This window comes from Stegostoma tigrinum, unplaced genomic scaffold (assembly GCF_030684315.1).
Source record: "Stegostoma tigrinum isolate sSteTig4 unplaced genomic scaffold, sSteTig4.hap1 scaffold_169, whole genome shotgun sequence".
NCBI classification, from domain to species: domain Eukaryota; kingdom Metazoa; phylum Chordata; class Chondrichthyes; order Orectolobiformes; family Stegostomatidae; genus Stegostoma; species Stegostoma tigrinum.
Genome location: NW_026728110.1, coordinates 1 through 12,731, shown reverse-complemented (window position 1 = coordinate 12,731; position 12,731 = coordinate 1). Strand labels below are relative to the sequence as shown.

Here is a 12,731-nt window from a genome sequence, read left to right as displayed (position 1 = left end):
TATATTATAGAGAACAGCAGTCCCTGTGTATATTATAGAGAACAGCAGCCCCTGTGTATCTTCTCGAGAACAGCAATCCCTCTGTATATTATAGAGAACAGCAGCCCCTGTCTGTATTATGTACAACAGCAGCCCCTGTGTATATTATAGAGAACAGCAGTCCGTGTCTATATTATAGAGAACAGCAGCCCCTGTGTATATTATAGAGAACAGCAGTCCCTGTGTATATTATAGAGAACGGCAGTCCCTGTGTATATTATACAGAACAGCAGTCCCTGTGTATATTATATAGAACGGCAGCCCCTGCGTATATTATAGAGAACAGCAGCCCCTGCGTATATTATAGAGAACAGCAGTCCCTGTGTATATTATAGAGAACAGCAGCCCCTGTGTATATTATATAGAACAGCAGCCCCTGTGTATATTATAGAGAACAGCAGTCCCTGTGTATATTATAGAGAACAGCAGCCCCTGTGTATCTTCTCGAGAACAGCAATCCCTCTGTATATTATAGAGAACAGCAGCCCCCGTCTATATTATGTAGAACAGCAGCCCCTGTGTATATTATAGAGAACAGCAGCCCCTGTGTCTGTTATAGAGAACAGCAGTCCCTGTGTATATTATAGAGAACGGCATTCCCTGTGAATGTTATAGAGAACAGCAGTCCCTGTGTATATAGAACAGCAGCCCCTGTGTATATTATAGAGAACAGCAGCCCCTGTGTATATTATAGAGAACAGCAGTCCCTGTGTATATTATAGAGAACGGTCGTCCCTGTGTGTATTATAGAGAACAGCAGCCCCTGTGTATAATATAGAGAACTGCAGTCCCTCTGTTTCATATAGAGAACAGCAGTCCCTGTGTATATTATGTAGAACAGCAGCCGCTGTGTATATTATAGAGAACAGCAGTCCCTGTGTATATTATAGAAAACAGCAGCCCCTGTGTATATTATAGAGAACAGCAGTCCCTTTGTATATTATAGAGAACAGCAGCCCCTGTGTATATTATAGAGAACGGCGGTCCCTGTGTATATTATAGAGAACGGCAGCCCCTGTGTATATTAGACAGAACGGCAGTCCCTGCGTATATTATATAGAACGGCAGTCCCTGTGTATATTATAGAGAACGGCAGCCCCTGTGTATATTATAGAGAACAGCAGTCCCTGTGTATATTATATAGAACAGCAGTCCCTGTGTATATTATAGAGAACAGCAGTCCCTGTGTATATTATATAGAACAGCAGTCCCTGTGTATATTATAGAGAACAGCAGCCCCTGTGTATATTATAGAGAAGAGCACTCCCTCTGTATATTATGGAGAACAGCAGGCCCTGTGTATATTATATAGAACAGCAGTCCCTGTGTATATTATATAGAACAGCAGTCCCTGTGTATATTATAGAGAACAGCAGCCCCTGTCTATATTATAGAGAACAGCAGTCCCTGTGTATATTATAGAGAACAGCAGCCCCTGTGTATATTATCGAGAACAGCAGTCCCTGTGTATATTATAGAGAACGGTAGTCCCTGTGTGTATTATAGAGAACAGCAGCCCCTGTGTATAATATAGAGAACAGCAGTCCCTGTGTTTCATATAGAGAACAGCAGTCCCTGCGTATATTATTGAGAACAGCAGCCCCTGTGTATATTATAGAGAACAGCAGTCCCTGTGTATATTATAGAGAACAGCAGCCCCTGTGTATATTATAGAGAACAGCAGTCCCTTTGTATATTATAGAGAACAGCAGCCCCTGTGTATATTATAGAGAACGGCGGTCCCTGTGTATATTATAGAGAACGGCAGTCCCTGTGTATATTATAGATAACGGCAGCCCCTCTGTATATTAGACAGAACGGCAGCCCCTGTGTATATTATCGAGAACAGCAGTCCCTGTGTATATTATAGAGAACGGTAGTCCCTGTGTGTATTATAGAGAACAGCAGCCCCTGTGTATAATATAGAGAATAGCAGTCCCTGTGTTTCATATAGAGAACAGCAGTCCCTGTGTATATTATTGAGAACAGCAGCCCCTGTGTATATTATAGAGAACAGCAGTCCCTGTGTATATTATAGAGAACAGCAGCCCCTGTGTATATTATAGAGAACGGCGGTCCCTGTGTATATTATAGAGAACGGCAGTCCCTGTGTATATTATAGATAACGGCAGCCCCTCTGTATATTAGACAGAACGGCAGTCCCTGTGTATATTTTGGAGAACAGCAGTCCCTGTGGATATTATAGAGAACAGCAGTCCCTGTGGATATTATAGAGAACAGCAGCCCCTGTGTATATTATAGAGAACAGCAGCCCCTGTGTATATTATAGAGAACAGCAGCCCCTGTGTATTTTCTCCTGATCTCTGTGACCTCTCTCACCAGCCCCACACCCCTCTGTCTCCGTCACCGCCTCCAGCCCCCTACACCACCTCCCTATCTCTGTCACCCCCTACACCCCCTCCCTATCTCTGTCACCCCCTCCAACCCCCTACACCCCCTCCCTATCTCTGTCATCTCCTCAAGCCCCATACAACATGCAAACAGGCCCTTCGGCCCAGCCTGTCCATGCCGGCCGACACATCCTACACTAATCCCAGTCCCATTTGCCAGCGTGTGGCCCCTGTCCCTCTAAACCCTTCCTTATCCACGTCCCCATCCCGATCCCTGTTAAATGCTGTCACTGTACCAGCCCCCACCCACTTCCTCGTCCCACACACGCCCCACCCTCTGCGTGAAAACGTTGCCCCTCCGGTCCCTTTCCCCCTCCTACCTTAAACCTGTGCCCCTCTAGTTTTGGACCCCCCTACCCCTGGGTGGTAAAGACCTTCCCTATTCCCCCTCTCCCTGCCCCTCATGGGTTTATAAACCTTGATAAGGTCCCGCCTCAGCCTCCGACGCTCCGGGGAAAACAGCACCCAGCCTCTCCCTGTAGCTAAAGCCCTCCTTTTCCGAACCCCTTTCCCAACGTCCTTCCCGTAGCAGGGAGACCGGGATCGGACGTGGCATTCCCAAAGCAGCCAGACCAATGTCCTGCACGGCTTTATTTGAGCTCTGAGCTGCCATGTGTACATTGTGACAAACCGGTGTTGTCCAGCCCTGCCGCACTCGAACGCCATCTTTAACCATGAAAATAAATCACCAAAACACTCAGGGTAAGGGCGGAAAGACAAAGAAATGAAGAAACTGAGTCCAACTTGACAGGTCTTCCCGTTAAATGCTCCATCATAGGACACGGGCCTACTCCGGTCCCCGCTGCTTGGGCCTACCCTGGTCCCTGCTGCTGAAGCCCACTCGAGGCCGAGCTACTGGGGCCTACTCGTCTACGTGTTGCTGGGGCCTACTCCAGTCCGAGCTACTAGGGCCTACTCCAGTCCGAGCTCCTGGGGCCTACTCCAGTCCGAGCTACTGGGGCCTACTCCAGTCCGAGCTACTGGAGCCTACCCCAGTCCGAGCTACTGGGGCCTACCCCAGTCTGTGCAACAGGGGCCTACTCCAGTCCGAGCTACTGGGGCCTACTCCAGTCTGTGCAACATGGGCCTACTCCAGTCCGAGCTACTGGGGCCTACTCCAGTCCGAGCTGCAGGGGCCTACTCCAGTCTGTGCTACTGGGGCCTACTCCAGTCCGAGCTACAGGGGCCTACTCCAGACCGAGCTACAGGGACCTATTCCAGTCTGAGCTACTGGGGCCTACTCCAGGCTGTGCTACTGGGGCCTACTCCAGGCTGTGCTACTGGGGCCTACTCCAGTCCGAGCTACCGAGGCCTACTCCAGTCCAAGCTACTGGGGCCTATGCCAGTCCGAGCTACTGGGGCCTACTCCAGTCTGAGCTACTGGGGCCTACTCCAGTCTGTGCAACAGGGGCCTACTCCAGACCGAGCTACCGAGGCATACTCCAGTCCGAGCTACTGGGGTCTACTCCAGTCCGAGCTACTGGGGCCTACTCCAGTCCGAGCTACTGGAGCCTACTCCAGACTGAGCTACTGGGGCCTACTCCAGACCGAGCTACAGGGGCATACTCCAGACCGAGCTACTGGGGCCTACCCCAGTCCGTGCTACTGGGGCCTGCTTGAAGCCTATGCTGCTGGGGCCGAATGGCTGCCCACGCCCTTCCTGTGACCGAGCTCTTCGACAAGAGGCGGGTAAAATCGAGGACGGGAAATAAAGAGAACGAGGAGAAGAAATGATCTACAGAAGCCGACACACTGCGGGGACAGCCTGGGGCCGAGGAAGGGCCGAGCCAAATGGTCTGGAGCGCGGCGGCCCGATGTTTTGGGGTGTGTGTTTTTGACAGTCGGTGGGAGGGCGGCGGGGGAACCGTTCAAAGATGGCTGCGGGGGTACATCTTCATTAAAATCTAGTAGGCCCCGCTGCACGTTATCTCGTCCAGTAGCTCGTCCTCAGCGGCTCCGCGCACTGACTCCTCGTCGCTGCAGGGGGCGCCGACGTCCCGGGCGAGCAGGGTCCCCCGCCCGCCCTGGCCCAACAGGTCGCATGCCGCGATCTCCATCTCCTCCACCGTCAGGTCGCAGGCATCGGCGAGCTCCTGCTTCGCCAAGGCCACGAAGCTGGGGTCGCGGGCACAGAGCTCCAGGCCCTCGGAGATCAGCACCTGGGGGGACCGCCATGGACACCAGACGTCGCCAACCCCACACCGACCCCCCACCCCACCCCCCGGAGGAGAGAGGGATGGAGAGGCAGAGAGAAGGAAGAAATGGAGAACAAATCTGTTATTTACATTTGACCCTCCGACAGTGCCCGCTCCCTCGGCGCTGACCCTCCGACAGCGCCCGCTCCCTCAGCGCTGACCCTCCGACAGCGCCCGCTCCCTCTGCGCTGACCCTCCGACAGCGCCCGCTCCCTCAGCACTGATCCTCCGACAGCACCCGCTCTCCTCGGCGCTGACCCTCCGACAGCGCCCGCTCCCTCAGCACTGACCCTCCGACAGCGCCCGCTTCCACAGCACTGACCCTCCAACAGCGCCCGCTTCCACAGCACTGACCCTCCAACAGCGCCCGCTCCCTCAGCACTGACCCTCCGACAGAGCCCGCTCCCTCAGCACTGACCCTCCGACAGCACCCGCTCCCTCAGCACTGACCCTCCGACAGCGCCTGCTCCCTCAGCACTGACCCTCCGACAGCACCCGCTCCCTCAGCACTGACCCTCCGACAGCACCCGCTCCCTCAGCGCTGACCCTCTGACAGCGCCCGCTCCCTCTCCCTCCAACAGCGCCAGCTTCCTCAGCGCTAACCCTCCGACAGCGCCCGCTCCCTCAACACTGACCCTCCGACAGCGCCCGCTCCCTCAGCCCTGACCCTCCGACAGCGCCCGCTCCCTCAGCCCTGACCCTCCGACAGCGCCCGCTCCCTCAGCCCTGACACGCCGACAGCGCCCGCTCCCTCAGCCCTGACCCTCCGACAGCGCCCGCTCCCCCAGCACTGACCCTCCGACAGCGCCCGCTCCCTCAGCACTGACCCTCCGACAGCGCCCGCTCCCCCAGCACTGACCCTCCGACAGCGCCCGCTCCCTCGGCACTGACCCTCCGACAGCGCCCGCTCCCTCGGCGCTGACCCTCCGACAGCGCCCGCTCCCTCGGCGCTGACCCTCCGACAGCGCCCGCTCCCTCGGCGCTGACCCTCCGACAGCGCCCGCTCCCTCGGCGCTGACCCTCCGACAGCGCCCGCTCCCTCGGCGCTGACCCTCCGACAGCGCCCGCTCCCTCGGCGCTGACCCTCTGACAGTGCCCGCTCCCTCAACACTGACCCTCCGACAGCGCCCGCTCCCTCAGCACTGACCCTCCGACAGCGCCCGCTCTCCTCGGCGCTGACCCTCCGACAGCGCCCGCTCCCTCAGCACTGACCCTCCGACAGCGCCCGCTTCCACAGCACTGACCCTCCGACAGCGCCCGCTCCCTCAGCACTGACCCTCCGACAGAGCCCGCTCCCTCAGCACTGACCCTCCGACAGAGCCCGCTCCCTCAGCACTGACCCTCCGACAGCGCCTGCTCCCTCAGCGCTGACCCTCTGACAGCGCCCGCTCCCTCTCCCTCCAACAGCGCCAGCTTCCTCAGCGCTAACCCTCCGACAGCGCCCGCTCCCTCAACACTGACCCTCCGACAGCGCCCGCTCCCTCAGCCCTGACCCTCCGACAGCGCCCGCTCTCTCAGCCCTGACCCTCCGACAGCGCCCGCTCCCTCAGCCCTGACACTCCGACAGCGCCCGCTCCCTCAGCCCTGACCCTCCGACAGCGCCCGCTCCCCCAGCACTGACCCTCCGACAGCGCCCGCTCCCTCAGCACTGACCCTCCGACAGCGCCCGCTCCCTCAGCACTGACCCTCCGACAGCGCCCGCTCCCTCGGCGCTGACCCTCCGACAGCGCCCGCTCCCTCGGCGCTGACCCTCCGACAGCGCCCGCTCCCTCGGCACTGACCCTCCGACAGCGCCCGCTCCCTCAGCACTGACCCTCCGACAGCGCCCGCACCCCCAGCACTGACCCTCCGACAGCGCCCGCTCCCTCTCCCTCCAACAGCGCCAGCTTCCTCAGCGCTAACCCTCCGACAGTGCCCGCTCCCTCAACACTGACCCTCCGACAGTGCCCGCTCCCTCAACACTGACCCTCCGACAGCGCCCCGCTCTCTCACCCCTGACCCTCCGACAGCGCCCGCTCCCTCAGCACTGACCCTCCGACAGCGCCCGCACCCCCAGCACTGACCCTCCGACAGCGCCCGCTCCCGCGGCACTGACCCTCCGACAGCACCCGCTCCCCCGGCACTGACCCTCCGACAGCGCCCGCTCCCCCGGCGCTGACCCTCCGACAGCGCCCGCTCCCTCGGCGCTGACCCTCCGACAGCGCCCGCTCCCTCGGCGCTGACCCTCCGACAGCGCCCGCTCCCTCGGCGCTGACCCTCCGACAGCGCCCGCTCCCTCGGCGCTGACCGTCCGACAGTGCCCGCTCCCCTCAGCAATGGCTGACAGGGTGAGGGGTAGGTTTCGACCTAGGAAGGATAGTACGGGGACTGGGGGCAGAATGGACTCAGACTCACCGCCTCCACCAGGCTGTCCGCGCTGCCCTGCTTCTCGCTGGGTGCGTGCCCGAGGGGGCCGGGCACTCTGAGCGTCGCCGAGGTGCGCTCCCGATACGGTCTTCCCAAATCTGCATCATCGCCTCCGTACCATTGGCCCGGCTCCAGGCCGCTCAGCCTGGCCCTCCTGTCCCTCCAGGAGCCCTCGGACTGCACCAGGATGAGAGGTGCATACAGCAGGCAGCCCCGCTTTGAGCGAGGGGGCCGAGGGCTAGCCCAGGAGTGGGCCGAATTCCCGTAGGATTCATAAACCTGCAGGAATAACCTTGTTAGCCCTCCATTGGGGTTGGGTTGGGGTTGGGGATGGGGTTGGCGGGGGGCAAATGTTTGGCTTAGGGGGTGGGGGGGGAGAGGGCTGATGGATAGCACGTGAATGGCCTCCCCCACCCACCCACCCCGCCAGGTCTCCCGGCCGCTCGCTCCCTCGGCTTCACTCGCTCACCGTCCGCGGCAATTCGACCCGGGCCGGCTTCACAGTCTGAACCCGCCTCGGCCCTCAATTCACCCCCGGCATGGCCCGCACGCTTGGCGCCCTGGGCTATTCGACAGCGGGGGCTGTCACACGCCAACCGGCAGCTCGCCGCGCTCCCTCTGCGCTCTGTACCCCCGCGCGTTCCCCTCCTTCCCGCATCCCCCCAGAGGGTTGCGGGGGGGAGAGAGAGAGAGGGGGAGAGAGAGAGAGAGAGAGAGAGAGAGAGAGAGAGAGAGAGAGAGAGAGAGAGAGAGAGAGAGACCCCGAGGTATTTCCAGCCACCCCACCCCACCTGCCCCTGACTCTGGGGCAATCCCTCCCGCATTTGGCGGTTTGGCCGGGGAGTCGGTTGGGGGGGTGTGTGTGGTGGCATTTGAGCAAGGTAACGTCCACCCTGTCTGGCTAATCGACCAGGCGGGGCAGCACGCGGCACATTTTCAAGAGCCAGGATTTTTCAGGGTGCGGGTGTACAGATGGAGGGAGGGGGTAGGGGCTGGCTTACTCCCCAATGAACTGCCGTACCGAGACCCTCCCAAACCCTGCTCATCCAGGTGAGGGGGAGGGTCAGGGTGTAGGGGGGAGGGAGGGGTCGGGGAGGGGGCTTGATAGGGTTGGGGGTGGAGGGGAACTGTCAGGGGGAAGATGACGTGGAGGGGTTAGGGAATGGTGAGGGTGAGGGGGAGCGTGAGTGGGAGATGGAGGGGGAGGGGGAGGGGTGGAGTGGGAGGGGAAGGGTGAGGGTGAGGGCGAGGGCGAGGGGAGGGAGAGGGTGACGGTGAGGTTGAGGGCAAGGGTGATGGTGAGGACTAGCGTGAGGGTGAGAGGGAGGCTGATGGTGAGGGTGAGGGTGAGGGTAAGGGGGAGGGCGAGGGCGAGGGGTGGGAGTGGCTGAGGGTGACGGTAAGTGGGAGGGTGATGGTGAGGGGTAGCGTGAGGGCGAGAGGGAGGCTGATGGTGAGTGTGAGGGTAAGGGGGAGGGGGAGGAGGAGGAGGAGGGGGGGAGGGTAAGGGAGAGGGTGATGGTGAGGGGTAGTGTGAGGGTGAGAGGGAGGCTGATGGTGAGGGTGAGGTTACGGGGGAGTGGGAGGGCGAGGGCGAGGGGAGGGAGAAGCTGAGGGTGACGGTGAGGGCAAGGGCGATGGTGAGGGGTAGCGTGAGGGTGAGAGGGAGGCTGATGGTGAGGGTGAGGGTACGGGGGAGGGGGGAGGGCGAGGGGAGGGAGAGGATGAGGGTGACGGTGAAGGCGAGGGTGATGGTGAGGGTTAGTGTGAGGGTGAGAGGGAGGCTGATGATGAGGGTGTGGTTACGGGGGAGGGGGAGGGGGACGAGGAGGGTGCAGTATCGATCAATTGTAAGGAAGTGCCTTAGGGTGCGGGGGGGGGGGGGCGCGGAATGGGCTTTGGTCCCTGTGTCGCAGGCTCTGCAGCGGAGGGGCTGAATGGCCTCCTGTTCCTGTGTCACAGGCTCAGTTGACCCCTTGAAGGGGCAGTAAGCTGGCGGAGGGGGCAGAGGTTGGGGTGAGCGCGATAACGGAACCAGCAGGGGTGCTGGGAGGGTGCCACTCTGCCCATACTGCCCGCTACTGGCCTTCCACACTGTCCCAGGTGAATGGACCCCCGAGCCCCCCCCCCCCCGACTCGCGGCACGTGTCTGTCCCATCAGAAGTGGATCTACCCAAAGCTCCCCCACAACGACCCCTGGCCCATGTCTTCCGTGCTGTGACACCCCGCACCCACCCCACAGCCGACAGGATCCCCCCCACCCAAAACAGTCCCAGAACGCTCCGGCCTCTCGGATCTCCCGGGAATAGGCCTGCGGGTTGCAGCAGTAATGGGGGCGGTTGGGGGGGTGGGGGGTGGTCACTAGGACAAGGCAGGGGGTCGGTACCTGATGATGGGCCGAAGGCCTGGGGTGCGGATACTGATGGTAAGTTCCCGGCATTGGGAGATCATCACTGCTGTCGTAGCCAGCCAGACACTGGAAGGTAAACACGGTCGATCGGCCTGAAAAACACAGTTCGAGATCGAGACGGGGCTATGGGGAGGGAGCGGGGGCAGTGGGATTAGTTTGGGGATGGATACAGGGCTATGGGGAGGGAGCGGGGCAGTGGGATTAGTTTGGGGATGGATACAGGGCTATGGGGAGGGAGCGGGGGCAGTGGGTTTAGTTTGGGGACGGATACAGGGCTATGGGGAGGGAGCGGGGCAGTGGGATTAGTTTGGGGACGGATACAGGGCTATGGGGAGGGAGCAGGGGCAGTGGGATTAGTTGGGGATGGATACAGGGCTATGGGGAGGGATCGGGGGCAGTGGGATTAGTTGGGGATGGATACAGGGCTATGGGGAGGGAGCGGGGGCAGTGGGATTAGTTTGGGGATGGATACAGGGCTATGGGGAGGGAGCGGGGGCAGTGGGATTAGTTGGGGATGGATACAGGGCTATGGGGAGGGGGGGGCAGTGGGATTAGTTTGGGGATGGATACAGGGCTATGGGGAGGGATCGGGGCAGTGGGATTAGTTTGGGGACGGATACAGGGCTATGGGGAGGGAGCAGGGGCAGTGGGATTAGTTTGGGGACGGATACAGGGCTATGGGGAGGGAGCGGGGCAGTGGGTTTAGTTTGGGGATGGATACAGGGCTATGGGGAGGGAGCGGGGCAGTGGGATTAGTTTGGGGACGGATACAGGGCTATGGGGAGGGAGCAGGGGCAGTGGGATTAGTTTGGGGACGGATACAGGGCTATGGGGAGGGAGCGGGGCAGTGGGCTTAGTTTGGGGATGGATACAGGGCTATGGGGAGGGATTGGGGGCAGTGGGATTAGTTGGGGATGGATACAGGGCTATGGGGAGGGAGCGGGGGCAGTGGGATTAGTTTGGGGATGGATACAGGGCTATGGGGAGGGAGCGGGGACAGTGGGATTAGTTTGGGGATGGATACAGGGCTATGGGGAGGGAGCGGGGCCAGTGGGATCAGTTTGGGGACGGATACAGGGCTATGGGGAGAGTCTGGGGCAGTGGGATTAGTTTGCGGACGGATACAGGGCTATGGGGAGGGAGCGGGGCAGTGGGATTAGTTTGGGGAGGGATACAGCGCTATGGGGAGGGAGCGGGGCAGTGGGATTAGTTTGGGGACGGATACAGGGCTACGGGGAGGGAGCGGGGACAGTGGGATTAGTTTTGGGGATGGATACAGGGCTATGGGGAGGGAGCGGGGGCAGTGGGATTAGTTTGGGGACGGATACAGGGCTATGGGGAGGGAGGGGGCAGTGGGATTAGTTTGGGGACGGATACAGGGCTATGGGGAGGGAGGGGGCAGTGGGATTAGTTTGGGGACGGATACAGGGCTATGGGGAGGGAGCGGGGGCAGTGGGATTAGTTTTGGGGATGGATACAGGGCTATGGGGAGGGAGCGGGGGCAGCGGGATTAGTTTGGGTACGGATACAGGGCTATGGGGAGGGAGCGGGGGCAGTGGGATTAGTTTGGGTACGGATACAGGGCTATGGGGAGGGAGCGGGGGCAGTGGGATTAGTTTGGGGACGGATACAGGGCTATGGGGAGGGAGCGGGGGCAGTGGGTTTAGTTTGGGGACGGATACAGGGCTATGGGGAGGGAGCGGGGCAGTGGGATTAGTTTGGGGACAGATACAGGGCTATGGGGAGGGAGGGGGCCGTGGGATTAGTTTGGGGACGGATACAGGGCTATGGGGAGGGAGCGGGGAGATGGGTTCATGCCGGGCCTCTGTACCTGCTGGGGTGGGTGGTAGGCGTCGTCTCCTCGCCAGTTGCCTTCCCTCTTTGGGCCCAGTTGGCACAGCTCTCTGGGGGCTGTGCCAGCCTGGGGCCTGGGCTGGGTTCTGTCGGCTGCAGTAGCCATAGCTCTCCGCTGCCTCCTGCCTGTCAGGGGACGAAATGCCAGTCAGCGAGGACTCAGTAAATATCCCACCCCCGTCTCGCACCATCGCTGTGGGAGGGTGAGGGTGCAGGGTAGGGGGGGGCCCGTGCTGTGGGAGGATGAGTGAGGGTGACGGGAGGGTGAGGGAGGGTGAGGGTGAGGGAGGGAGATGGGAGGGTGAGGGAGGGTGAGGGTGAGGGTGAGGGGAGTCGCACCTCTGTCTGAAGGGCCCGCTCTCAGTGCCGTTGCTGGGATGCGGAGAATCCGATGGGAGAAGATCCTCGGTGCTGTCCCTGGGCATCGGCTCCATTCGCTGAGTCGCTCTCTGGCTCGGGTCTGCCTGGGAATCTCGGCTGTTCCCATCAAAACGCAAACTTCCTCAAATGAGACTCAATCCCCACACTCTCCCTCCCCGTGTCCCTCAGTCCCCACCCTCCCCCTCCCCCGTGTTCCTCACTCCCCACCCCCTCCCTCCCCGTGTCCCTCAATCCACACCCTCTCTCCTGCTCCGTGTCCCTCAATCCCCACCCTCTCCCTCCCCGTGTCCCTCAGTCCCCACCCTCTCCTTCCTCGTGTCCCTCAATCCCCACCCTCTCCCTCCCCGTGTCCCTCAGTCCCCACCCTCTCTCCCTCCCCGTGTCCCTCAGTCCCCACCCTCTCCTTCCTCGTGTCCCTCAATCCCCACCCTCTCCCTCCCCGTGTCCCTCAGTCCCCACCCTCTCTCCCTCCCCGTGTCCCTCAGTCCCCACCCTCTCCTTCCCCGTGTCCCTCAATCCCCACCCTCTCCCTCCCCGTGTCCCTCAGTCTCCACCCTCTCTCCCTCCCCGTGTCCCTCAGTCTCCACCCTCTCCCTCCCCGTGTCCCTTAATCCCCACCCTCTCCCTCCCCGTGTCCCTCAATCCCCACCCTCTCTCCTGCTCCGTGTCCCTCAATCCCAACCCTCACCCTCCCCGTCATCCCTCAATTCCCACACTCTCCCTCCCCGTGTCCCTCAGTCCCCACCCTCTCTCCCTCCCCATGTCCCTCAGTCCCCACCCTCTCCTTTCCCGTGTCCCTCAATCCCCACCCTCTCCCTGCCCCGTGTCCCTCAGTCCCCACCCTCTCCTTCCCCGTGTCCCTCAATCCCCACCCTCTCCCTGCCCCGTGTCCCTCAGTCCCCACCCTCTCTCCCTGTGTTGCCCTCATGTCGATCTCCTGCCCTGACACTCTCTCCCTGACCATCCCTCTCCAGAACACAGTCCAATCCCCCTCCTCAATCCCTCAGTTGAACCTGCCTCCCCTCCACTTCCCAA

The 12,731-nt window shown here is 60.8% G+C and overlaps 1 protein-coding gene across 1 annotated transcript; it reads right to left on the bottom strand.

Annotated features, from left to right (window-relative positions):
- Window positions 1-3,036: 3,036 nt before the first annotated feature.
- Window positions 3,037-11,792, bottom strand: LOC125450055 (voltage-dependent L-type calcium channel subunit alpha-1F-like). Its single transcript, XM_059643678.1, has 5 exons — window positions 11,655-11,792; window positions 11,293-11,441; window positions 9,438-9,553; window positions 7,040-7,330; window positions 3,037-4,609 (listed from the first exon to the last, which is right to left on the bottom strand). Exons 1-5 carry the CDS (start codon window positions 11,747-11,749, stop codon window positions 4,355-4,357), a joined length of 906 nt encoding a protein of 301 aa, XP_059499661.1. The 5' UTR covers window positions 11,750-11,792; the 3' UTR covers window positions 3,037-4,354.
- Window positions 11,793-12,731: the final 939 nt, after the last annotated feature.

Excerpts from the sequence above, each read along its gene's own strand:
- LOC125450055 (XM_059643678.1), bottom strand. The coding sequence starts at position 11,749 with ATGGAGCCGATGCCCAGGGACAGCACCGAGGATCTTCTCCCATCGGAT. Across the intron at positions 7,331-9,437 it reads GGCCTTCGGCCCATCATCAG|GTTTATGAATCCTACGGGAA; the intron begins GTACCGACCCCC and ends TTATTCCTGCAG. Across the intron at positions 4,610-7,039 it reads CGGACAGCCTGGTGGAGGCG|GTGCTGATCTCCGAGGGCCT; the intron begins GTGAGTCTGAGT and ends CGGTCCCCCCAG.